This window comes from Caretta caretta, chromosome 2, assembly GCF_965140235.1.
Source record: "Caretta caretta isolate rCarCar2 chromosome 2, rCarCar1.hap1, whole genome shotgun sequence".
Taxonomy (NCBI): Eukaryota; Metazoa; Chordata; order Testudines; family Cheloniidae; genus Caretta; species Caretta caretta.
Window position 1 is genome coordinate 3289970 of NC_134207.1, and position 23509 is coordinate 3313478.

The 23509-nt window shown below is 54.8% G+C and overlaps 1 protein-coding gene across 1 annotated transcript in view; it reads left to right on the forward strand.

The window, feature by feature from the left end:
• KIFC2 (kinesin family member C2) overlaps positions 1–23509 on the forward strand; it is a 49838-nt gene that overhangs the window by 1512 nt on the left and 24817 nt on the right. The window contains exons 2-4 of the mRNA XM_048841874.2: positions 11454–11523; positions 11824–11990; positions 14357–14609. Of these exons, the coding sequence (XP_048697831.2) occupies positions 11454–11523; positions 11824–11990; positions 14357–14609 (490 nt within the window). The remainder of the gene's footprint in view (positions 1–11453; positions 11524–11823; positions 11991–14356; positions 14610–23509) is intronic.

Sequence of the window (23509 nt, forward strand, 5' to 3'; positions counted from 1 at the left end):
CGAGGGGAATGTAAAGAGCAGCTCAGTCCGGCTCCCCACTCCTGACTGCTCAGCCCACACCCTAGGTCCTCTCCCGCTCCGGGTGCACTAAGGAGCCAGCTGCCTGAGTGATTCTACCTGCCCCTCCCCAGTCGGGCAGCCCTGCTCTCAGGCTAGGTGGGGCTCCAGGCACGCCCCGTCCCTCCCGCTCGCCATGCCTTGCTGTGGAGCTGAGATTGTTTTCTGAATGTGATTAGTGGCCCCTGTGACGAAGTGGGACTGTTCTTAATGTTTCCTCTGAATAGTGTGGGGGTGCCTCAGTTTCCCCCAGGCAGTTCTTAAGTATCTAGGGGGTGGAGTAAGGGTGTATGATCATTGCAGAGCCCTAGAGGGCATGTGTGTGCAGGAGTCTGGACACAGAGAATGGCCGACACCCTGTTTCCTGGCAACTGATGGCCTGGGCCCTTCCCCCCCTGCAAGGTGAGAGCTGAAGGGTTGGAGAACAAAGGAATCAGGTGACCTCCTGGCCCGGGAAAGGAACAAAGCCCAGAGGAGGAGGGGCTGGAGGGGTTTTTCAGTTTGGGGCTGGCTGGGACATGGAGTGAAGTGCAGACGTGGTTGTCTGGCTCACTGCCCCCCAGAATGGACCCAGCTGAGGGGTCCCGTTCTCTGCACCTGCAAGCTCTGTTTTAGACCATGTTCCTGTCGTCTAATAAACCTTCTGTTTTACTGGCTGGCTGAGAGTCACGTCTGACTGCGAAGTTGGGGTGCAGGACCCTCTGGCTTCCCCAGGAGCACCGCCTGAGCGGACTCGCTGTGGGAAGCGCACGGAGAGGCAGAGGATGCTGAATGCTCCGAGGTCAGACCCAGGAAGGTGGAAGCTGTGTGAGCTGTGTGTCCTGAAGACAGGCTGCTCACAGAAAGGCGACTACCCCAGAGTCCTGACTGACTTCATGGGGAGCAGTTCCAGAGCATCGCCCAGGAACTCCGTGACAACTGGTGGCAGTGGTGGGATCTACTGCACCCCGTGGATGGCGCTTCCTGCAGTAAGTGACTGGGGAGCAGTAACACGAAGGGGGATTGCCGAGGACCAGGCCTGCTGAAGGCTCAGAGAGGAGCGGTTTCGGGGGGCGGTTAACCCCTGGGAGTGTGTGACCAGCGAGAAGTACTGTGCAGTAATGGGGTCCCCCTGGGGACTGCAGTGAGCAGTCTCAGGGGCGGAGGAGTCTGCAGCTCGACCCTGGCAAAGAGGTGGTGACCTTGAGAAGGGCTGGCACACTAGGGGTTCTCCCTGGAAACCGTGGGGAGCTGAGAACACACGGGCCTGTGAGTCCACAACAACTTGGGAGGAGCGGAGTGATGGCCTGTCACCGTCTCCTTAAGAAGGACATTGTAACCCTGTGCAGAAAGAGAGGGTTGAGCGTTGGAAAGTTCACCAAAGCAGAGTTAATCGTGCAGCTGGAGGAGGATGATCGCTCTAAGGAACAGATTCCTGACCCCAACTGGGGCTATAGCAGGATCTGGGAGCAGCTGGAGCGGGAGCCAGGCATCGCCAAGACTCCTGTCCCCGACCAGACGGGGGTCTTCACGATCGGGTTCCCCATCGGGGGATCGAGACGGACGGGATTGGAGCGGAGTCTGAGAGAGCAAGAGGACCGTGGGAGACAGCGAGAGCCCGAGAAAGAGCTGCAGAAGCAGCAGCAGGATGAACTGGCGGTGGTGGGGCGGAGAGGCCGAGGGGACCTCCCCGGGGTGAGTGGGGATAGATCCCGGGGGGCCAGTTCCGCAGGGAACCTCGAGACTAAATTGCTGCCCCTGGTTAAGGGGGGGGGTGTGGATGCCCACCTCACTGCCTTTGAGCAGGCTGGAGATCTGAACCAGGGGGACCCTGCGGAAAAGCCCCGGTGTCTAGCTCCCTTGCTGGGTCCCAAGGCCACAGACTCCATCAGCCAGATGGGTGGGGAGGTGGACAGGCTCCCACTCCTGACCCCAACCTATATGTCTGTGTGGAGTCTCCTGGGGTCGGGCCCCTCGGACTCCCAGTGGGAGCGGAAGGTGATGGTCAATGGGGAGACATTCCTGGGGTGGCGAGATCCTGGGACAGAGAGAACTGGTGTCAGGCCCTGGGTGGTGCAGCCTCAGAGGCTGAGGGCCTGTGTGAGCTGGGTGAGGGTCCCAGGGACGAAGCCCCTCGCCCTGCCTATGGCCCAGATCCCTGTGCAGACCCAGGAGGGGTTGGGCTGGCTGGTCGTTGGGGTGCCCCAGGACACCAGCTGCGAGACCCTGTTGTGGGGTGACTGTGTCTCTTTGGGACAGGATCCAGGCCCTGTTCCTGTAACTGCCGAGGGTTTGAATTTGAATCCAGGGAACCAATCGGTGGAGAGGGAAATGGTCAGTGAAAATGCAGATGACCTGGCTGGCAGCAGGGAGGAGCCGCTAGGCTCAGGCTACCTGCCTGCCTGTAACCAGACCCCTGGGGCTGGGTGGGACAGAGAGATGCTCCCCGCCCCCTTGCACACCGGAGAGGGGGGCTCAGGGGGCTCAGGCTGGTGCTGATGCAGTGAGGAAAGCAGCGAGCTCGCTGCCTACCCCCACTTGGACAGCAAGGGCAGCGCTGAACACAGTGGGAGCTGAGACCCCAGCTGAGTGGGGGGAGACACAGGCAGGGCAGGGGATCTGTGGGGAGTGGCAAGGTGCTTGGTAAGGGAAGTTTGGATGAGCCTAGGCAGCCTTGTGAGCTGATGGCTGTGTCTAGTCAGCAGGGTGGGAAGGCGAGGAGAGTGGAAGATGAGTGTCCCTGGACCTTACCTGTTAGCTGGGTGGAGAATTGGGACAGTGAAGGAAATGGGTCTCTGTCTGTCAGGGGTATTGACTTGCCTATGGAGGGAGCTACCCTGATCTCCAAGCAGTTGTCTGTGACCAGCCTTGTGTGCTGGGACAAGGGGAAAGAGATCCCAAGCTGTGTGTCTGGTAAAGGAGAAAGTGTGTCCGGCTCTTCTTGGTCTGTGGAGCAGACAGAAGGGGCCTTTCAGCCTGTGATGGTTGAGGGTCATGCAGTTGTCTCAGAGCTGGTTCTGGACTCAGCTAAAGCCCAGGAAGGGAAGGGTCCTAAGTTTCTGTCTGCTCGGGAGAATGGCCCTGTAACTAGGTCGCATCCAGTTAGGGTCTATGTAAAATCCCAGAGCCCAGACAATTCTGGTGCTTGTATTTTGCCTGTTGCTCCTGTGTTGTTGGAAAGGGTGGAGCAACTCTGTCTAATCAGGGTGAGATCCTAGCCAGGGCACAAGGAGAGCATGAAGGTGTGTGATTGTGTTACCTACTGAGGGTGTGGAAACCTGTAGCAAGGAGGAAAAGATTCCTGAACTTGTGTGTGGCAAAGGGAAGGAGAATGCTTCTAACCTTTTATCTAGGAAGTCTGTAAGTTTGCCTGAAAGGGGATTGTGTAGGAATCCGCCTGATGGGCCAGAGGTGATTCTGGATGTAAGGGAGACCCAGAAAGAGTCTGTTGTTGCTCAGGAAAGTGCTCCCCTAGAGCAAGCCCTAGGTAAAGAGGGTAAGAGCAGAATTTCTGGGAGGGGTGAATTGTTGCATAGAAAAGCCCTTGGGAAAGGAATCCTCATGGAGTCTTTGCAAGCAGTTTACTGCAACTGAAGGGTGTGAAAGTGATTTAATCAAGAAAGTTTCAGTTCCTAACAGCCAGAAATTTTCTGTTGTGAATGGATCCACTGACTTTGCTGTTGAAAGATCCAGTGTGGAGAGCTTTGAGAAGGTCTCAGATGGAGTGAAAGCTGTTAAGAAAGGTATACCGTCCTATAACCAAGTGGCTGTGTTTGGCCAGCTTGTTGGGGAGACAAGGTTGTTGAGAAAGGTATGTCTCCATGCTAGTTCTGTAAGTGAACAGTATGTGGCCCAGGTCAAGATGGTGGCCCTTAACCAAGAGAGCCCGAATTGCAGCCCTCCAGACTGGAGCTCTGGGAGAAAACCCAATCCCAGTTTGACCCCCTGGGTTTTTGGGGTGGCCAAAGGGCATGGGCTGCAGAAACCTTCCCACATGCAGCCTGCTAGTGCTATCGACCACCCCCGACCTAAGGGAGGGCGTGAAACTGGAAGGGCCTGGTGTAACTCCTACCAAGGAATGGGAGAGATGCTGGGGCATCCATGGGAACGTTGGTGGCTTCGAACTTCCCCAGGTCACCGGGTAAAGTGACCCCGCTCAGTTCGATCTCGAAGGAGGGAGAGATGTGACGAAGTGGGACTGTTCTTAATGTTTCCTCTGAATAGTGTGGGGGTGCCTCAGTTTCCCCCAGGCAGTTCTTAAGTATCTAGGGGGTGGAGTAAGGGTGTATGATCATTGCAGAGCCCTAGAGGGCATGTGTGTGCAGGAGTCTGGACACAGAGAATGGCCGACACCCTGTTTCCTGGCAACTGATGGCCTGGGCCCTTCCCCCCCTGCAAGGTGAGAGCTGAAGGGTTGGAGAACAAAGGAATCAGGTGACCTCCTGGCCCGGGAAAGGAACAAAGCCCAGAGGAGGAGGGGCTGGAGGGGTTTTTCAGTTTGGGGCTGGCTGGGACATGGAGTGAAGTGCAGACGTGGTTGTCTGGCTCACTGCCCCCCAGAATGGACCCAGCTGAGGGGTCCCGTTCTCTGCACCTGCAAGCTCTGTTTTAGACCATGTTCCTGTCGTCTAATAAACCTTCTGTTTTACTGGCTGGCTGAGAGTCACGTCTGACTGCGAAGTTGGGGTGCAGGACCCTCTGGCTTCCCCAGGAGCACCGCCTGAGCGGACTCGCTGTGGGAAGCGCACGGAGAGGCAGAGGATGCTGAATGCTCCGAGGTCAGACCCAGGAAGGTGGAAGCTGTGTGAGCTGTGTGTCCTGAAGACAGGCTGCTCACAGAAAGGCGACTACCCCAGAGTCCTGACTGACTTCATGGGGAGCAGTTCCAGAGCATCGCCCAGGAACTCCGTGACAGCCCCTCCGGTCTGTCTGGGTCAGCACTTGGGACATAAGAATGGGCAGGTTGAACAGACCAGGGATAGTCTCAATCTGTCCTATTGGTGAAAGGGACCAGCCCCAGCCGTTCCAGAGGAATGCACAAGGCACCTGGTACTGGATGATTATGGAGTAACTTGTCCGGGGGTCATCTCTTCCTAACCCCGCATCATTCAGTTAGGGGCTGCTGATGTCCGGGACCAGGAGAGATTATAGCCTTTGTAATGGGTAACCATGGCTGGGGTAATGATCCTTAGAAGGGTCTGGCCCTGTTTTGTATTCTGCTAAGCTCAATAAGGTCTAGTAACAGTGAGTTACACAGGTTAATGACGCGTGTGGGAAAAGTGGCTCTCTGATCAGTTGTAAATGTGTTGTATTTCCACCTCACAGACAGTATCCCTGTATCCTGAATGGGGGGCTAAGTGCTGCTCAGTTTGCCGTCTCTATCACCTGACTCAAGCTCTTGGAGATAGCAAACGATTCTTCCCCTGGAAAAAAAGGAGGCAGGAGTCCCAGAGCCAAAAATGGGCAACAGTCCAGAGGGGACCCATGGTCCAAAGCCCATCGGTCCAAATCCCCATTACTAGATCGCAGGCCCTGGTTCTCATGGGAGACTTCGATCACCCTGATATCTGCTGGGAGAGCAATACAGCGGTGCACAGACAATCCAGGAAGTTCTTGGAAAGTGTAGGGGACAATTTCCTGGTGCAAGTGCTGGAGGAACCAACTAAGGGCCATGCTCCTCTTGACCTGCTGCTCACAAACCGGGAAGAATTAGTAGAGAAGCAAAAGTGGATGGGAATCTGAGAGAAAGTGACCATGAGATGATCGAGTTCAGGATCCTGACACAGGGAAGAAAGGAAAGCAGCAGAATATGGACCCTGGACTTCAGAAAAGCAGACTTAGACTCCCTCAGGGAACTGATGGGCAGGATCCCCTGGGGAATAACATGAGGGGGAAAGGAGTCCAGGAGAGCTGGCTGTATTTTAAAGAATCCTTATTGAGGTTACAGGAACAAACCATCCCGATGTGTCGAAAGAATAGTAAATATGGCAGGCGACCACCTTGGCTTAACCGTGAAATCCTTGCTGATCTTAAACACAAAAAAGCAGCTTACAAGAAGTGGAAGATTGGACAAATGACCAGGGAAGAGTATAAAAATATTGCTCAGGCATGCAGGAGTGAAATCAGGAAGGCCAAATCACAATGGGAGTTGCAGCTAGCAAGAGATGTTAAGAGTAACAAGAAGGGTTTCTTCAGGTATGTTAGCAACAAGAAGAAAGTCAAGGAAAGTGTGGGCCCCTTACTGAATGAGGGAGGCAACCTAGTGACAGAGGATGTGGAAAAAGCAAATGTACTCAATGCTTTTATGCCTCTGTCTTCATGAACAAGGTCAGCTCCCAGACTACTGCACTGGGCAGCACAGCATGGGGAGGAGGTGACCAGCCCTCTGTGGAGATAGAGGTGGTTTGGGACTATTTAGAAAAGCTGGACGAGCACAAGTCCATGGGGCCGGATGCGCTGCATCCGAGAGTGCTAAAGGAGTTGGCGGATGTGATTGCAGAGCCATTGTCTATTATCTTTAAAAACTCATGGCGATCGGAGGAAGTTCCGGACAACTGGAAAAAGGCTAATGTAGTGCCCATCTTTAAAAAAGGGAACAAGGAGGATCCTGGGAACTACAGACCAGTCAGCCTCACCTCAGTCCCTGGAAAAATCATGGAGCAGGTCCTCAAAGAATCAATCCTGAAGCACTTACATGAGAGGAAAGTGATCAGGAACAGTCAGCATGGATTCACCAAGGGCAAGTCGTGCCTGACTAATCTAATTGTCTTCTATGACGAGATAACTGGCTCTGTGGATGAAGGGAAAGCAGTGGACGTGCGATTCCTTGACTTTAGCAAAGCTTTTGACACTGTCTCCCACAGTATTCTTGCCAGCGAGTTAAAGAAATATGGACTGGTGAATGGACTATAAGGTGGATAGAAAGCTGGCTAGATCATCGGGCTCAACGGGTAGTGATCAATGGCTCCATGTCTAGTTGGCAGCTGGTATCAAGCGGAGTGTCCCAAGGGTGGGTCCTGGGGCTGGTTTTGTTCAATATCTTCATTAATGATCTGGAGGATGGGGTGGATTGCACCCTCAGCAAGTTTGCAGATGACACTAAACTGGGAGGAGAGGTAGATACGCTGGAGGGTAGGGATAGGATACAGAGGGCCCTAGACAAATTAGAGGATTGGGCCAAAAGAAATCTGATGAGGTTCAACAAGGACAAGTGCAGAGTCCTGCACTTAGGGTGGAAGAATCCAATGCACCACTACAGACTAGGGACCGAATGGCTAGGCAGCAGTTCTGCAGAAAAGGACCTAGGGGTTACAGTGGACGAGAAGCTGGATATGAGTCAACAGTGTGCCCTTGCTGCCAAGAAGGCTAACAGCATTTTGGGATGTATAAGTAGGGGCATTGCCAGCAGATCGAGGGACGTGATCATTCCCCTCTATTCGACACTGGTGCGACCTCATCTGGAGTACTGTGTCCAGTTTTGGGCCCCACACTACAAGAAGGATGTGGAAAAATTGGAGAGTCCAGCGGAGGGGAACAAAAATGATTAGGGGGCTGGAACACATGACTTATGAGGAGAGGCTGAGAGAACTGGGTTTGTTTAGTCTGCGGAAGAGAAGAATGAGGGGGGATTTGATAGCTGCTTTCAACTACCTGAAAGGGGGTTCCAAAGAGGATGGATCTAGGCTGTTCTCAGTGGTAGCAGATGACAGAACAAGGAGTAATGGTCTCAAGTTGCAGTAGGGGAGGTTTAGATTGGATATTAGGAAAAACTTTTTCACTAGGAGGGTGGTGAAGCACTGGAATGCATTACCTAGGGAGGTGGTGGAATCTCCTTCCTTAGAGGTTTTTAAGGTCAGGTTTGACAAAGCCCTGGCTGGGATGATTTAGTTGGGGATTGGTCCTGCTTTGAGCAGGGGATTGGACTAGATGACCTCCTGAGGTCCCTTCCAACCCTGATATTCTATGATTCTATGGTGGTGGCAGAGCAGCCCTGGGCACAGCTTTGGTTCTGGAGATCAATGTGGCCAGCAGCCTGGGCACTTAGCAGTACCAGTGAAGTGACTGAAATTGGCAGTGGGGAGGCGGAGAGCCAGGGGTCGAAGGGGTGGGCATGGGGGCAGCTCAGCCCTGCTGGAGGGGGAATTGAACCTGCTGATCCAGCTGTGCACTTAGCCGGTTGACTTTATCCTTGCCCAAGCTGGCCCGTGTGACATCACTAGGATCCTGCACCCAGCGTGGTGGGTGAGAGCCCTCGGGAGTACATGGGGGGCAGGTCCTGTCCTGTTGACATCCCTTCCAAGGCTGCTGCAGGACTCTGGTGTTCTCGCTCCTGGGCCACTAGTGATTTCCTGGTGTTTTTTCCATCAATTCTGAGAGCCTGGGGCCAGGAGGCGCCGTTGTGAGATCTCTGTATCTATCACATCGGCCCTAGGAGTGCCCTGCATTAACTCCTGTCTGGATGCTTTTCTGAAAGATCTGCTCGAGGTCAATCTTGATTTAAAAATGTCTAGGGATGGAGACTCCACCGCAGCCCTCGGCAGCTGCTGGAGATGCGGGTGCTGAGGCTGTCCCCTGGTTGATGGATGGGCCTGGATTTCCCACGTCCCATGCTGGGGCCAGGTGGAATCCCTGTGCCAATGCTAACACCTACCCCTGTTTTAACACAGGCTTGTTATTGAGGGTCGGCCGGTAACGCGTGGGCTACTCCCCAAGCTGGCTGTGCATGGGAAGGGATGGCAGCGCAGGCATTCGGGTGCCTGTTCGGGGTCCGGTTCAGTGACATCCTTCGCTGTGGATCCGCACCAGAGCATAGGTCCTCGTCGCTTGAGCTAAAGGAATCCCTCCGTCAGCCACCAGCAGCAGTAGGCTCTTATCCTCTATCAGGACCAGCCCCTAGAGGCATGACCCACGCTTCACAAGCGTGTTACGACAGCGCCAGGGAAAGGAGGTGGGAGAGACTGGCGGCGCGAGGGACGTGAGTAGGGGCTGGGGACGGTGTGGCTTCAGGGGCGGGGGCCCAGCCTGCTAGGGCCCACTCGCTTGGAGCAGGCGCCGGAAGGCGCGAGGAATTGAAGGGCTCGGTCTGTCTGTGCTGAGCCTCCTGGTTCCAGTCGGACCCAGCGCAGAGGACAGCAGACTGGGGTTCATTCACTCCTCCCCTCGCAGGGGGGCTGGGTCTGGGTCTCCCTCTGCTTGTCAGCACGGCACAGAACCTCGGCTTTCCCTGCCCGCTTTGCCCTGGGCCCCTGCTCTGCACTGGGGACGCCTGGGGGCAGGGGTGTTGTCTGTTGTTTGAATAGACATCGATTGTTCCAATCTCTGACCCGTCCTCACCGCAGCCACGGGTCGGCGCCCAGCCCCGCTGAGCCTTGCCAGACACGTCTACAGGGCCAGGAGCGTTGGCCGTGCCTCGTGTTCCGCTGGCAGAGAGCTTTGTGCGCCGTTCCCAGGCTGGGCCCCTCTGCTGGGGCGGGATGTGCGTGCCAGGTGTGCCCGGGTTGGCTCTGTGGGCGCTTTAGCAGCTGGGGGGTCGGTTCTCTCCAAAGGGGCCTGGCAGGATGGGGGCCTGACCGCTCAAGGCAGCGTGATCTCCCCTGCCAGAGGGCTGATTGGATCCATAGGGCGGTGCTGAGAGCCTGCCCCATTTCCTCCCCTTGGCATCTCGGCTCTGGCGCTCTGCCGTTTCCCCACTCGGCTCCGCTCTGCGCAGCTGGCTCCGAGGTTGGCTCGGCTGCAGCTTGTTAGCAGGGAGCTGGCGCAGTTTCCAGCCGGGCTGTATTGATTGTCCAGGGAGGCCTGGCTCAGGCTTTGACTTGCTGTGCTGTGGGTCTGTCTCCCTGGCGGGGGGCACAGAGGCAGACAGCTCCCCAGCACTGGTGCTGCTGCGTTGGGTTTAGGATGGGCAGGGATTCTCATCTGACAGCTTGGACGAGGGGTTGAGTCCATCTGGCCGCTGGTTGGAGAGCAGGGTCTGCCCCGGGGACCGGAGACAGGCAGGGTCTAGACCGCGGGGGTGGTGGAGGGAAGGGGGATGCACGAGGCGTCATGTACAGGCTGGTTGCGGGGTGGGGGAGGCAGGAGGTGGTTTTTGCAAACTGGGGCAGTTGTGCTCAGGGGTCCAGGGCTAGTCTCTGTGTCTAAATCAAAGCATCCCCCGGCCCCCCCAGTGTAACGCTGGCTCCGTGCTGCCCTGTGGGCAGCCCCTGACCCCCTCAGGCACCCAACTCTGCAGCAGCCCTCCGTGGGGCATTGCTCTCCCAGCACCCCTAGAGAGCAGTACCCAGACAGCAGCACCCCCGCACCCCAGCCGGTGCTGGGTGCAATGCTGACTCCTCCAGTAGGGGGTGCCCGCTGTGAGGCCAGGCAACACAGTCAGGTGCCCCATCAGCGTAGCTGGGCGAGGGGCTGGGCTGAACCAGGGACCTCCAGAGCTAAGCATGAGTTAAAGAGCAGGGCTTGCCATTGGGGGCTAAGCAGCTGCTTGTCCTCTGTGTGCCGGGCACCGAGGGGGAACGGGCGTGTGCCCTCCTCCGTGGCGTATGTTAGCGGGGGCAGCACCCGGGCAGGGCCGGCTCTTCCTCATTAGTAGGGTTCCCATCTTGCTAGCTCAGCACCTTGCTGTTCCCCAGCCCCATTGGTGCACCCAGCCAGGCCTCGTGGGAGCGGGTCAGGTCTTGGGGTGCATCAGGGCCCTGGGCACGTAGTGCTGAAGGGAGCAATCCGGGAGTGTTCCCGGTGTCTAGACAGCTTCATCGCAGAGATGGCTCCGGCTCAGGGCATCAGTTGCACCCAGCAGGGTCAGCTCTGTGCTGGGCTTGTGGGGAGCGGGGGGGGGAGATCTATGGGGCTGTCTGTGGTGGGGGGGTACTTGAGGGGGTTCTGTGGGGCTGTTGATGGCCAGGAACGGGCTCTGTGGGGCTATCTGTAGCCAGGGGTGTGTGGGGAGACTGTCTGTGGTGGGGGAGTGCGTGAGGGGGGCTCTATAGGGCTGTCTGTGGCGGGGGGTTTCTTGGGGAGATCTGTAGGGCACAGTGGTGGGGGGTGGCATGGGGGGGCTGTCCGTGCCCGGAGGGGCTTGGGGGGGGCAGCCGTGGTGGGGAGTGTTCAGGGGGTGAGGAGCTCTGTGGTGCTGTTCATGAAGGGGTGGTGCCATGGGGGCTCTGAGGCATCATCTGTGGTGTGGGGTTGCTCGGGGGGGGGGGGGGGGGCTCTGAAGCACCGTCTGCGGGGGAGGGGTTCTGAGATGCCGTCCATGGTGATGGGGAGAGCTCTGAGGACCCGTTTGCAGTGGAGGTTTAGTCGGGGGGCTGTGAGGACCCATCCGTGGAAGGGGGCGGGTTGGTCGGGGGGCTCTGAGGACCCGTCCATGGCCTGGCCTCTGTTGCTGACAGACGTTTCCTTCCCCTCCTGCTCTCCAGGGCCCCGATGCCTTCTCCGCGGAGCCAGCCAGGCGACGCAAGCTGTGGCCGGAGCTGCCGGAGCTGGACAGTGCGTAGCCTCCTCTCCCTGCCCCATGCACGGCTCTGAGCCACAGCGGCTGGCCCGGTTCGCACGGGGCCCAGCTGCAGGGGGCGGGTGCTGGCTGCATTTCGGTGCATGCCGGGCTGGTGAGCTGGGACAGTGTCCCCCTGCCCATGTCCTGGAGGGGTGCGGGGTGTTGGGGGCGTGGATCTCACACGGGGCGGGGGGGGTGCCGCTGAGCTGGGGCACAGCTGTCTCGACGGTGGGGGAGCCAAGGGGCGCCCCGGCGCTGCTGCTCCCGCCCAGTGCTGGTCCCCGCCTTTGCAGGCAGCTCCGAGAGCGACCGAGACAATGGCACGGAGGAGGAGGAGGCTGGCCCTGACAGCGGGTTTCTGGAGGATGCCGCCACCCCGCTCACCGAATTCCTGTCCCTCAAGCGGGAAGCTGCCGAGGGGAAGCTCTGCCCAGCGGACACAGAGGCCCTTGGCGGGAAGGTAAATCTGGGCGTGTTCCCCATCAGACCTGTCTCCATGGCAATGAGGAGCATGAAACACAAACAGGTGTGGCCAGGTGTGATGGGTCTCGGGGTGCCCAGAGCTGTGAGGCCCCTTGGTATCCCCCGTCTCTTGTGCTGGGGGAGTCTTGCTTGTGCTTAGCTGGGTGTCCACTCCCTCACCCCCCCCCTCTTGTCAGCCACCCAGGCCCTCTCCTCCAGGCCGTGCCACCCCTTACCTTGCCTTGCAGGTTAACAGGAGGTGCACCCCAGTCCCCGAGCCCCGTCTCCACAGGACACTCCCAGAAGTACCAGGCCTGCTGTCCCCCAGGGGCCAACATGTACCCCTGTTTGTGAGAGTCAGGATCCGCTCTTTGTGTGATATCACGGCTCTGAGGGATCTTTATCGTGAAAACAAGGGTGAGATCATTGGCAAAGAACCAAGAGATGGCGAGGGAGAATAATGGAAACAAAAGGTTACCTGTAAAACAAGATCATAGCACGCTTTCTGGAGCCTGCACTTCACTCAGCAGGCTAAGCTGCCGGCCAACGAAGCATATCTCACCCCCAAACTCCTCTGCCGAGTCTCAGCCAAGGGGGTTGAGATCCTGTTTTCAGGACCGTAAATGCCCAGCCCGCTTCCTTCCTAGGTGCAGGATGGGGGGTGTCGTCTCTGCCTTCTGCTCAAGTCCCCAGACTTCAGTGTATGTTCTCAGATCAGGATAACGCACTGGGGTTTCTTTTTCCGGCGTGCCGCTTCCCTGTTGATTTCACATCCCCCTGCTGGCTTCGTATGTACATGGGTATATGCTGTGTTAGCTTACGGTGCTCACGTCCCGCCCGAGAGCCAGGTGAACAAAGGTCCCTTGTGCGATAGAAAACCTGCACGCTGTCAGTGGACATCCATAGCCCCTTACGCAGCATCTGTGTGGACAGTTCGCTTTTTGGGGACCCAGAATGCACAATCCAGCATCGGGATATTGCTGGACCCCCTTGCTGGCTGGCATTCCGGGATTCTTGGGTCACACCAGGACCCACCGCGTCAGATCTGAAGTGGCCATGTACCAGCCCAGCAGAGCCATCCATCCAGACAGCTCCCAGGTCTCATCCGTCCCTGTCCTCCACTCTGCTCGCTTTGCTGCCCTCACTGACCTGCTGGCTATTTACCAGGCAGTCGCCAGTGCTCCTGTCCACCCAGGAGCTTTTCCAGCTCTCTCCTCTCCCCAGAAGGGGGTTGCTGAGGCCTGGAGCAGAGAAGGAGGGACCCAGTCCCTGTGTCCCCAGGGTCACCGTGTGTCTCAGACCACAGAGGGGACCAGTGGTCTTGGTCTGGAGTGTGTGTGGGTTTCTGGAATCCTACAGCACTGCCCATCCCTGGCTCCATGTCCACCTGCCTGGTTTTGGATAGCGCCCGTCACGGTGATACCGAAGGGCCTGGCACAGCCTGGCAGAGCGTGGGTAGAACGCTGCCATTGGGAGCGCTGGCCTCAATGACACGACACAGGGCAGCCAGGAACCGGGCCCTAAGGGCCCCTCTGCTCCTAACAGGAGCCCAGGCTCGGAGGCGGCCCAGGCTCTGGGTCTGAGCCGGGAGGTGATTCCCAGCTCGCGCGGACAGACATGCTAGCTCTGCTCACTCTGGTGCACTAAACACAGCAGTGCAGCTGGGGAGCACGGGGTGGGGGGGCGCTTGGTCTAGCTGCCGGAGTGCCGTCCCGCCCGGCCCCCGGGTCTGTGTTCGGGTGGCTCGCCTGACCTGCCCCCTTTCCTACCCCGGCTACACGGGTGGCCTTTGGCGAGTCCCTTCTCCTCCCACGCTCAGCAGCCGAGACAGACAGACAGCCAGCACCTGTCCCCGACGAAGTGTGCCGGGCCCAGCGCACAGGGCCCCTGCTCTTGGTGTGCGATTGCCGATGGTGCCAGGCAGCTGTGAGGTCTGCGCAGGCTGCTGCGTGCGGGGTAACTGTCTGGGGGTTTCCTCTGGCCCCTGGGCGTAGTGCCTCACCGTAGCCTATAGCGTCTCATGGAGCCAGCCCACTGCACGCGTGGGGGTCCGAGACACAGTGGATGAAGTGACCCACTCCAGAGTCAAACGGGGTCTGTGGCAGAGCAGGGACAGGGCCCAGTCTCCTGAGTCCTTGGCCCCCACCCTCCGCGCTAGGCAAACCATCCCCACCCTCTGCCTGCGCTAACTGCTCTGTCTTCTCTTTTCTCCTTCGAACCACCTCCCTCATCCCCCCCACGTCCCATGTGCCCCTGCGACCTGCCATGTCCGCCCCTCCCTCCCCGTCCCGCCATTTCACTCGGGCCGGACCATCCCCACGGGCCCCCCTCTTCCCCTGCTCCTCCCACGGGCCCCCACGCCAGCTCCCCGACTCCCCGCTCATCTCGGTGATGTCCCACCTCCTCTCCTTCCTGGAGCACTACGGCCAGATGCAGCGGCTGCAGGAGCAAGCCGGGGAGTACCGCTCCCTCCTGCGCCGGGAGGAGCGCCGGCGACGGAAGCAGCTGCGGATGCTGAGGAGGGCCTACAGGCAGCGGGTGCAGGACAAGCTGAGCCTCATCGAGAGCCTGGAGGGCGTCATCTGCGAGCAGCAGAACGTCATGGAGACGCTGCACGGTGGGGAGTCGTTCGTCCCGACCGCAGCAACGCCCATGAGCAGCCACCTGGGCTGCGGGGGTGAAATTTGCAAGGCCTGGGCGCCGCTGGGGTCCCGCCCCCGCCGAGGCCTGGGCACTGCTGGGATCCCACCGAGGCCTGGGTGCCATTGCCTGGCGTCCCGCCTCGTCCCCTACGCCCTGTCAGGCCTTGTGTGAATTCCTCCCCTCTGAAGACAACAGGGTAGAGGAGCTCCTGAGGTTGTCACGAGGACCAGGGTGATGGGCCTGCTGCAGCCCTGGAGATGCAGGAAGGTGGCTGCACTGGTGATGGGAGGAAACCTGGCTGGCGGTTAGACATGGAGAGGGGTTGGTAATAGGGGGGAGGAGCCCTTCACCTCCAGGATGGTGGCTGCTCAAAGTCACCTGTCGGGCAGCTTCGGCTGCCCCATGAGGCCACTGGAGGCAGAGTGTGCTGGAGGGTCTCAGCTAAGGGGCAGTGTCCAAACGAAATGGTGATGAGTGGTGGTCAGTCAGCCCCTCTTGGGCAGCCTCTGGAGAGAGGCCAAGGACTAAATGAGTCACAGAGACTGATCTGCAGGGACCCGCTCTGCTGGAGGCAGAAGAGACTTCGTCTTCTGAAGTAACCCGATGAACCAGTGAACCGCAGCTCACGCATCCACCCGTCCATTCAACACACCCACCCATCCATCCACCCAACACACCATCCATCTATTCATCCAGCAAACCCACCCACCCATCCAACACACCATCCGCTCACCCATTCAACACATCCACCCATCCATCCAACACACCATCCACCCGTCCATCCAACACACCCGTCCTTCAGCACACCCACCCATCCGTCCACCCAACACACCATCTATTCATCCAACACCCCCACCTATCCAACACACCATCCACCTGTCTATCCAACACACCCACCCATTCAACACATCATCCACTCATCCATCCAACACACCCACTCATCCAAGACACCATCCGCCCACCCATTCAACACACACCCCCATCCATCCAACACACCATCCACCCGTCCATCCAACACACCCATCCCCCAACACACCCACCCATCCATCCACCCAACACAACATCTATTCATCCAACACCCCCACCTATCCAACACACCATTCACCTGTCCATCCAACACACCCACCCATTCAACACACCATCCACCCATCCATCCAACACACCCACCCATTCAACACATCATCCACTCATCCATCGAACACACCATCCACCCATTCAACACACCACCCACACCTCCATCCAACACACCCACCCATCCATCCAACACACCCATCATCCAACACACCATCTGCCCACCCATTCAACACACCCACCCATCCATCCACCCAACACACCATCTATTCATCCAACACCCCCACCTATCCAACACACCATCCACCCGTCCATCCAACACACCCACCCATTCAACACACCATCCACTCATCCATCCAACACACCATCCACCCATTCAACACACCACCCACACCTCCATCCAACACACCCACCCATCCATCCAACACACCATCCACCCGTCCATCCAACACACCATCTGCCCACCCATTCAACACACCCACCCATCGATCCACCCAATGCACCATCCATCTATTAATCCAACACACCATCCACCCGTCCATCCAACAAACCCACCCATTCAACACACCATCCAGCCACCCAACATACCATCCATCTATTTGTCCAACACACCCTCCCAACACACCACCCTCCCATCCTACGCACCATCCATCTATTCATCCAACACACCACCCACACTTCCATCCAACACACCATCCACCCACCCATTCAACACACCCACTCATCCATCCAACACACCACCCACCCAACCCACCATCCATCTATTCATCCAACACACCACCCACCCATCCATCCAACACATGCACCCATCCGTTCATCCAAAACATGCACCCATCCGTTCATCCATCCAACATGTCCATGCATCAATTTGCCCGTATGTCCAGCACACCCACCCATCCAATGCACCATTCACACACCCAAAATAGTGATCCACCCTCCCATCCAACACACCTGTCCATCCATCCATTCATTCAACACACCCATGTATCCACCCGTCCATCCAACACACCCACCCATGCATTCACCCATCCATCCAACACAGCCATTCATCTGCTTGTCCATCCAATACACCCATGCATCCACCTGTCCATCCAACACACCTACCCACACATCCATCACACCCTCCATCCATCCACCCAAAATACTCATCCACCTTCCCCTCCAATACACCGGTCTGTCCGTTCATCCATCCAACATGCCCACACATCCATATGTCCAACCAACACACCATCCATTCATTCGTCTGTCCATCTAACACACTCATCCAACACACCCACCCATCCATTCATCCATCCAACACACTCATCATAGAATCATAGAATATCAGGGTTGGAAGGGACCTCAGGAGGTCATCTAGTCCAACCCCCTGCTCAAAGCAGGACCAACCCCCAACTAAATCATCCCAGCCAGGGCTTTGTCAAGCCTGACCTTAAAAACTTCTAAGGAAGGAGTTTTTAAGGTCAGGCTTGACAAAGCCGTGGCTAAGATGATTTAGTTGGGGATTGGTCTGGCTTTGAGCAGGGGGTTGGACTAGATGACCTCCTGAGGTCCCTTCCAACCCTGATATTCTATGATTCTATGATGAGTGTGTTGGATGGATGGGTGTGTGTGTTGGATGGGTGGGCAAATGGATGAGTGTGTTGGATGGACGGACGAATGAATGGATGGTGTGTTGGTAGGACATATGGATGTGTGGGCATGTTGGATGGATGAACGGATGGACCGGTGTGTTGGAGGGGAAGGTGGATGAGTATTTTGGGTGGATGAATGGAGGGTGTGATGGATGTGTGGGTAGGTGTGTTGGATGGACAGGTGGATGCATGGGTGTATTGGATGGACAGGCAGATCAGGCATCAATTCATCCATCCAAAATACTCATCCACCCACCCATCCAGCACACCTGTCCATTTATTCATCCATCCAACACACTCACCCATCCGTCCACCTGTCTATCCTACACACCCACTCATCCATCTGTCCAGCCATCCAACACACTCATCCACCCATCCATCCAACACACCATGAATTCATCTCTCTGTCCATCTAACACACTCATCCATCTGCCCAACCATCAAGTACATCCACCCATCCATCCATCTGTGGTTAGATGTTGATAAATATTTGGCTGCTTGTGTGTGTTCCCTCTTTGTACCGCCCCAGCCCTGTGCAGACAGCTGGCACAGCAGACCTTGAGCGAACCGCTCAATAAGCACAAGATCCGTTAAGGGACGAAGGCACCCAGCCAGGTTTATTGTCGAAGAAACACAGTACTAGTATCCCACAGACGACTAGGCCACTAATACATGTATGCCCATAACAATGGACCAGCTCAGTGAACGGTGGGACTTTCCGTTCCTCCCTAGGCCAGACAAAGATATTCCCTCTGAGATACATCTTTATACCCTAATACAGGGGTAAGCGACCTATGGCACGCGTGTTGAAGGCAGCACGTGAGCTGATTTTCACTGGCACTCACACTGCCCAGGTCCTGGCCACCGGCCCAGGGGGCTCTGCATTTTCATTTCATTTTAAATGAAGCTTCTTCAACATTTTAAAAACCGTATCTACTTTACATACAACAATCGTTCAGGTATATATTATAGATTTATAGAAAGAGATCTTCTAAAAACGTTAACATGTATTCCTGGCACGCGAAACCTTAAATTAGAGTGAATAAATGAAGACTTGGCACACCACTTGTGAAAGGTTACCGACCCCTGCCCTAATACAAACAAGTCAGTACTGCCCCTTTGACATAGTTACTGCCCCCTGACGTGGCAAATTATCACCCATCACCTTGTACATGTTGGTTTGATCAAAACATCTCTATTACATACTGTCATGTTGACCTTATCTTTTAAGAGGGGTCAGTGTGTTCCTTTTATCTTTGAGAGGAACAGCCGTGTTAGTCTGTATTCGCAAAAAGAAAAGGAGTACTTGTGGCACCTTAGAGACTAACCAATTTATTTGAGCATGAGCTTTCGTGAGCTACAGCTCACTTCATCAGATGTTTACCGTGGAAACTGCAGCAGACTTTATATACACACAGAGAATATGAAACAATACCTCCTCCCACCCCACTGTCCTGCTGGTAATAGCTTATCTAAAATGATCAACAGGTGGGCCATTTCCAGCACAAATCCAGGTTTTCTCACCCTCCACCCCCCCACACAAATTCACTCTCCTGCTGGTGCTAGCCCATCCAAAGTGACAACTCTTTACATAATCAAGTCGGGCTATTTCCTGCATAGATCAAGGTTTTCTCACATCCCCCCACCCACATACACACACAAACTCACTCTCCTGCTGGTAATAGCTCATCTAAACTGACCACTCTCCAAGTTTAAATCCAAGTTAAACCAGAACATCGGGGGGGGGGGGGGTAGGAAAAAACAAGAGGAAACAGGCTACCTTGCATAATGACTTAGCCACTCCCAGTCTCTATTTAAGCCTAAATTAATAGTATCCAATTTGCAAATGAATTCCAATTCAGCAGTTTCTCGCTGGAGTCTGGATTTGAAGTTTTTTTGTTTTAAGATAGCGACCTTCATGTCTGTGATTGCGTGACCAGAGAGATTGAAGTGTTCTCCGACTGGTTTATGAATGTTATAATTCTTGACATCTGATTTGTGTCCATTTATTCTTTTACGTAGAGACTGTCCAGTTTGACCAATGTACATGGCAGAGGGGCATTGCTGGCACATGATGGCATATATCACATTGGTGGATGTGCAGGTGAACGAGCCTCTGATAGTGTGGCTGATGTGATTAGGCCCTGTGATGGTGTCCCCTGAATAGATATGTGGGCACAATTGGCAACGGGCTTTGTTGCAAGGATAAGTTCCTGGGTTAGTGGTTCTGTTGTGTGGTATGTGGTTGTTGGTGAGTATTTGCTTCAGGTTGCGGGGCTGTCTGTAGGCAAGGACTGGCCTGTCTCCCAAGACTTGTGAGAGTGTTGGGTCATCCTTTAGGATAGGTTGTAGATCCTTAATAATGCGTTGGAGGGGTTTTAGTTGGGGGCTGAAGGTGACCGCTAGTGGCGTTCTGTTATTTTCTTTGTTAGGCCTGTCCTGTAGTAGGTAACTTCTGGGAACTCTTCTGGCTCTATCAATCTGTTTCTTTACTTCTGCAGGTGGGTATTGTAGTTGTAAGAAAGCTTGACAGAGATCTTGTAGGTGTTTGTCTCTGTCTGAGGGGTTGGAGCAAATGCGGTTGTATCGCAGAGCTTGGCTGTAGACAATGGATCGTGTGGTGTGGTCTGGATGAAAGCTGGAGGCATGTAGGTAGGAATAGCGGTCAGTAGGTTTCCGGTATAGGGTGGTGTTTATGTGGCCATTGTTTATTAGCACTGTAGTGTCCAGGAAGTGGATCTCTTGTGTGGACTGGACCAGGCTGAGGTTGGTGGTGGGATGGAAATTGTTGAAATCATGGTGGAATTCCTCAAGGGCTTCTTTTCCATGGGTCCAGATGATGAAGATGTCATCAATATAGCGCAAGTAGAGTAGGGGCTTTAGGGGACGAGAGCTGAGGAAGCGTTGTTCTAAATCAGCCATAAAAATGTTGGCATACTGTGGGGCCATGCGGGTACCCATAGCAGTGCCGCTGATCTGAAGGTATACATTGTCCCCAAATGTGAAATAGTTATGGGTAAGGACAAAGTCACAAAGTTCAGCCACCAGGTTAGCCGTGACATTATCGGGGATAGTGTTCTTGACGGCTTGTAGTCCATCTTTGTGTGGAATGTTGGTGTAGAGGGCTTCCACATCCATAGTAGCCAGGATGGTGTTATCAGGAAGATGGATTTGTGCTGGAAATGGCCCACCTGTTGATCATTTTAGATAAGCTATTACCAGCAGGACAGTGGGGTGGGAGGAGGTATTGTTTCATATTCTCTGTGTGTATATAAAGTCTGCTGCAGTTTCCACGGTAAACATCTGATGAAGTGAGCTGTAGCTCACGAAAGCTCATGCTCAAATAAATTGGTTAGTCTCTAAGGTGCCACAAGTACTCCTTTTCTTTTATCTTTGGGGAATGTTTTTCTACCATCCTTGATATTGGGATGTTCTGGTACCACTTGATATCGAGATGTGTTTGCGTGAGTGCTCTGTGCCTAGCACTTCTTAGGAATGTGTGTTTCTGCAATATCAGCCCTGTTCTTGCCAGATTTTGTGAGCAGGTCCTGCCTCATTCCAGGCCTCTGACACAAGAGCTTATGTCTCAGGCTCTCTTCCTACTACACCATCCAACACACCCACCCACCTATCCATCTATCCAAGACACCTAGGGGGCAACCTAGTGACAGAGGATGTGGAAAAAGCTAATGTACTCAATGCTTTTTTTGCCTCTGTTTTCACGAACAAGGTCAGCTCCCAGTCTGCTGCGCTGGGCATCACAAAATGGGGAAGAGATGGCCAGCCCTCTGTGGAGATAGAGGTGGTTAGGGACTATTTAGAAAAGCTGGACGTGCACAAGTCCATGGGGCCGGACGAGTTGCATCCGAGAGTGCTGAAGGAATTGGCGGCTGTGATTGCAGAGCCATTGTCTATTATCTTTGAAAACTCATGACGAACCGGGGAAGTCCCGGATGACTGGAAAAAGGCTAATGTAGTGCCAATCTTTAAAAAAGGGAAGAAGGAGGATCCTGGGAACTACAGGCCAGTCAGCCTCACCTCAGTCCCTGGAAAAATCATGGAGCAGGTCCTCAAAGAATCAATCCTGAAGCACTTACATGAGAGGAAAGTGATCAGGAACAGTCAGCATGGATTCACCAAGGGCAAGTCGTGCCTGACTAATCTAATCGCCTTCTATGATGAGATTACTGGTTCTGTGGATGAAGGGAAAGCAGTGGATGTATTGTTTCTTGACTTTAGCAAAGCTTTTGACACGGTCTCCCACAGTATTCTTGTCAGCAAGTTAAAGAAGTATGGGCTGGATGAATGCACTATAAGGTGGGTAGAAAGTTGGCTAGATTGTCGGGCTCAACGGGTAGTGATCAATGGCTCCATGTCTAGTTGGCAGCCAGTATCAAGTGGAGTGCCCCAAGGGTCGGTCCTGGGGCCGGTTTTGTTCAATATCTTCATAAATGATCTGGAGGATGGTGTGGATTGCACTCTCAGCAAATTTGCGGATGATACTAAACTGGGAGGAGTGGTAGATACGCTGGAAGGGAGGGATAGGATACAGAAGGACCTAGACAAATTGGAGGATTGGGCCAAAAGAAATTTGATGAGGTTCAATAAGGATAAGTGCAGGGTCCTGCACTTAGGATGGAAGAATCCAATGCACCGCTACAGACTACGGACCGAATGGCTAGGCAGCAGTTCTGCAGAAAAGGACCTAGGGGTGACAGTGGACGAGAAGCTGGATATGAGTCAGCAGTGTGCCCTTGTTGCCAAGAAGGCCAATGGCATTTTGGGATGTATAAGTAGGGGCACAGCGAGCAGATCGAGGGATGTGATCGTTCCCCTCTATTCGACATTGGTGAGGTCTCATCTGGAGTACTGTGTCCAGTTTTGGGCCCCACACTACAAGAAGGATGTGGATAAATTGGAGAGAGTCCAGCGAAGGGCAACAAAAATGATTAGGGGTCTAGAACACATGAGTTATGAGGAGAGGCTGAGGGAGCTGGGATTGTTTAGCCTGCAGAAGAGAAGAATGAGGGGGGATTTGATAGCTGCTTTCAACTACCTGAGAGGGGGTTCCAAAGAGGATGGCTCTAGACTGTTCTCAATTGTAGCAGATGACAGAACGAGGAGTAATGGTCTCAAGTTGCAGTGGGGGAGGTTTAGATTGGATATTAGGAAAAACTTTTTCACTAAGAGGGTGGTGAAACACTGGAATGCGTTACCTAGGGAGGTGGTAGAATCTCCTTCCTTAGAGGTTTTTAAGGTCAGGCTTGACAAAGCCCTGGCTGGGATGATTTAACTGGGAATTGGTCCTGCTTCGAGCAGGGGGTTGGACTAGATGACCTTCTGGGGTCCCTTCCAACCCTGATATTCTATGATTCTATGACACCCATCCATCCACCCAACCGTCCAACACAACCAACCATCCATCCAACATATCCGTCAATCCATCTGTAGTAAGATGATGCCCTGAAACAAACTTTTGCATCAGAGGCCTGGTATGAAGCGTAAGGCCTGAACTAAAGTAATGGTCAAGATTTTGCTGACATAAAGCAAAGTTAAGCTGTGAGCCAGAGGCAGGCCCTGCTCACAGAATCTGGCAAGAAGAGGGCTGATGTTGTAAAAATACACATCCCTAAAAGGTACTGGGCACTAGTTATGGAAACACGTGCCAGGATGGTACCAGAACACTCTGGTACAAGCACGTACCCCACAGATAACAGGAACAGGCTGACCTATCCTAAAGACAGGGGCAGGAAAGTAATATGGTAGGGTTGTTTTGTGAGAGGCGGCACCCTAACACCTAGAGGGGTTGCACCTCTATGCGTCAGGAGTGATGTGTAACTTGTTTGTAGCTGTGGCTATGAATGCACTCCTGAGTGGATGTCTTGGTTTGGCCTAGGGGGCAGTGGTAAATCCCGCCACTGGCTGAGCCGATCCATTGTCAGGGAGCACATATGTACTAGCAGAACTGTAGACATCTTATCCGGGGAGCTAGAGACTCTTTCATTTGACAATAAACCTGGCCGGGTGCCTTCGTACCTTATCAGAGCCTGTGGTCATTGGGGGTTCTCTCGGGGTCTTCTGTGTCAGCGATCTGCAGAGCCGGGGCAGCACACAGAGGGAACACACGCACGCAACCGACTGTTATCAACATTTAACAGAGCAGAGCACCACA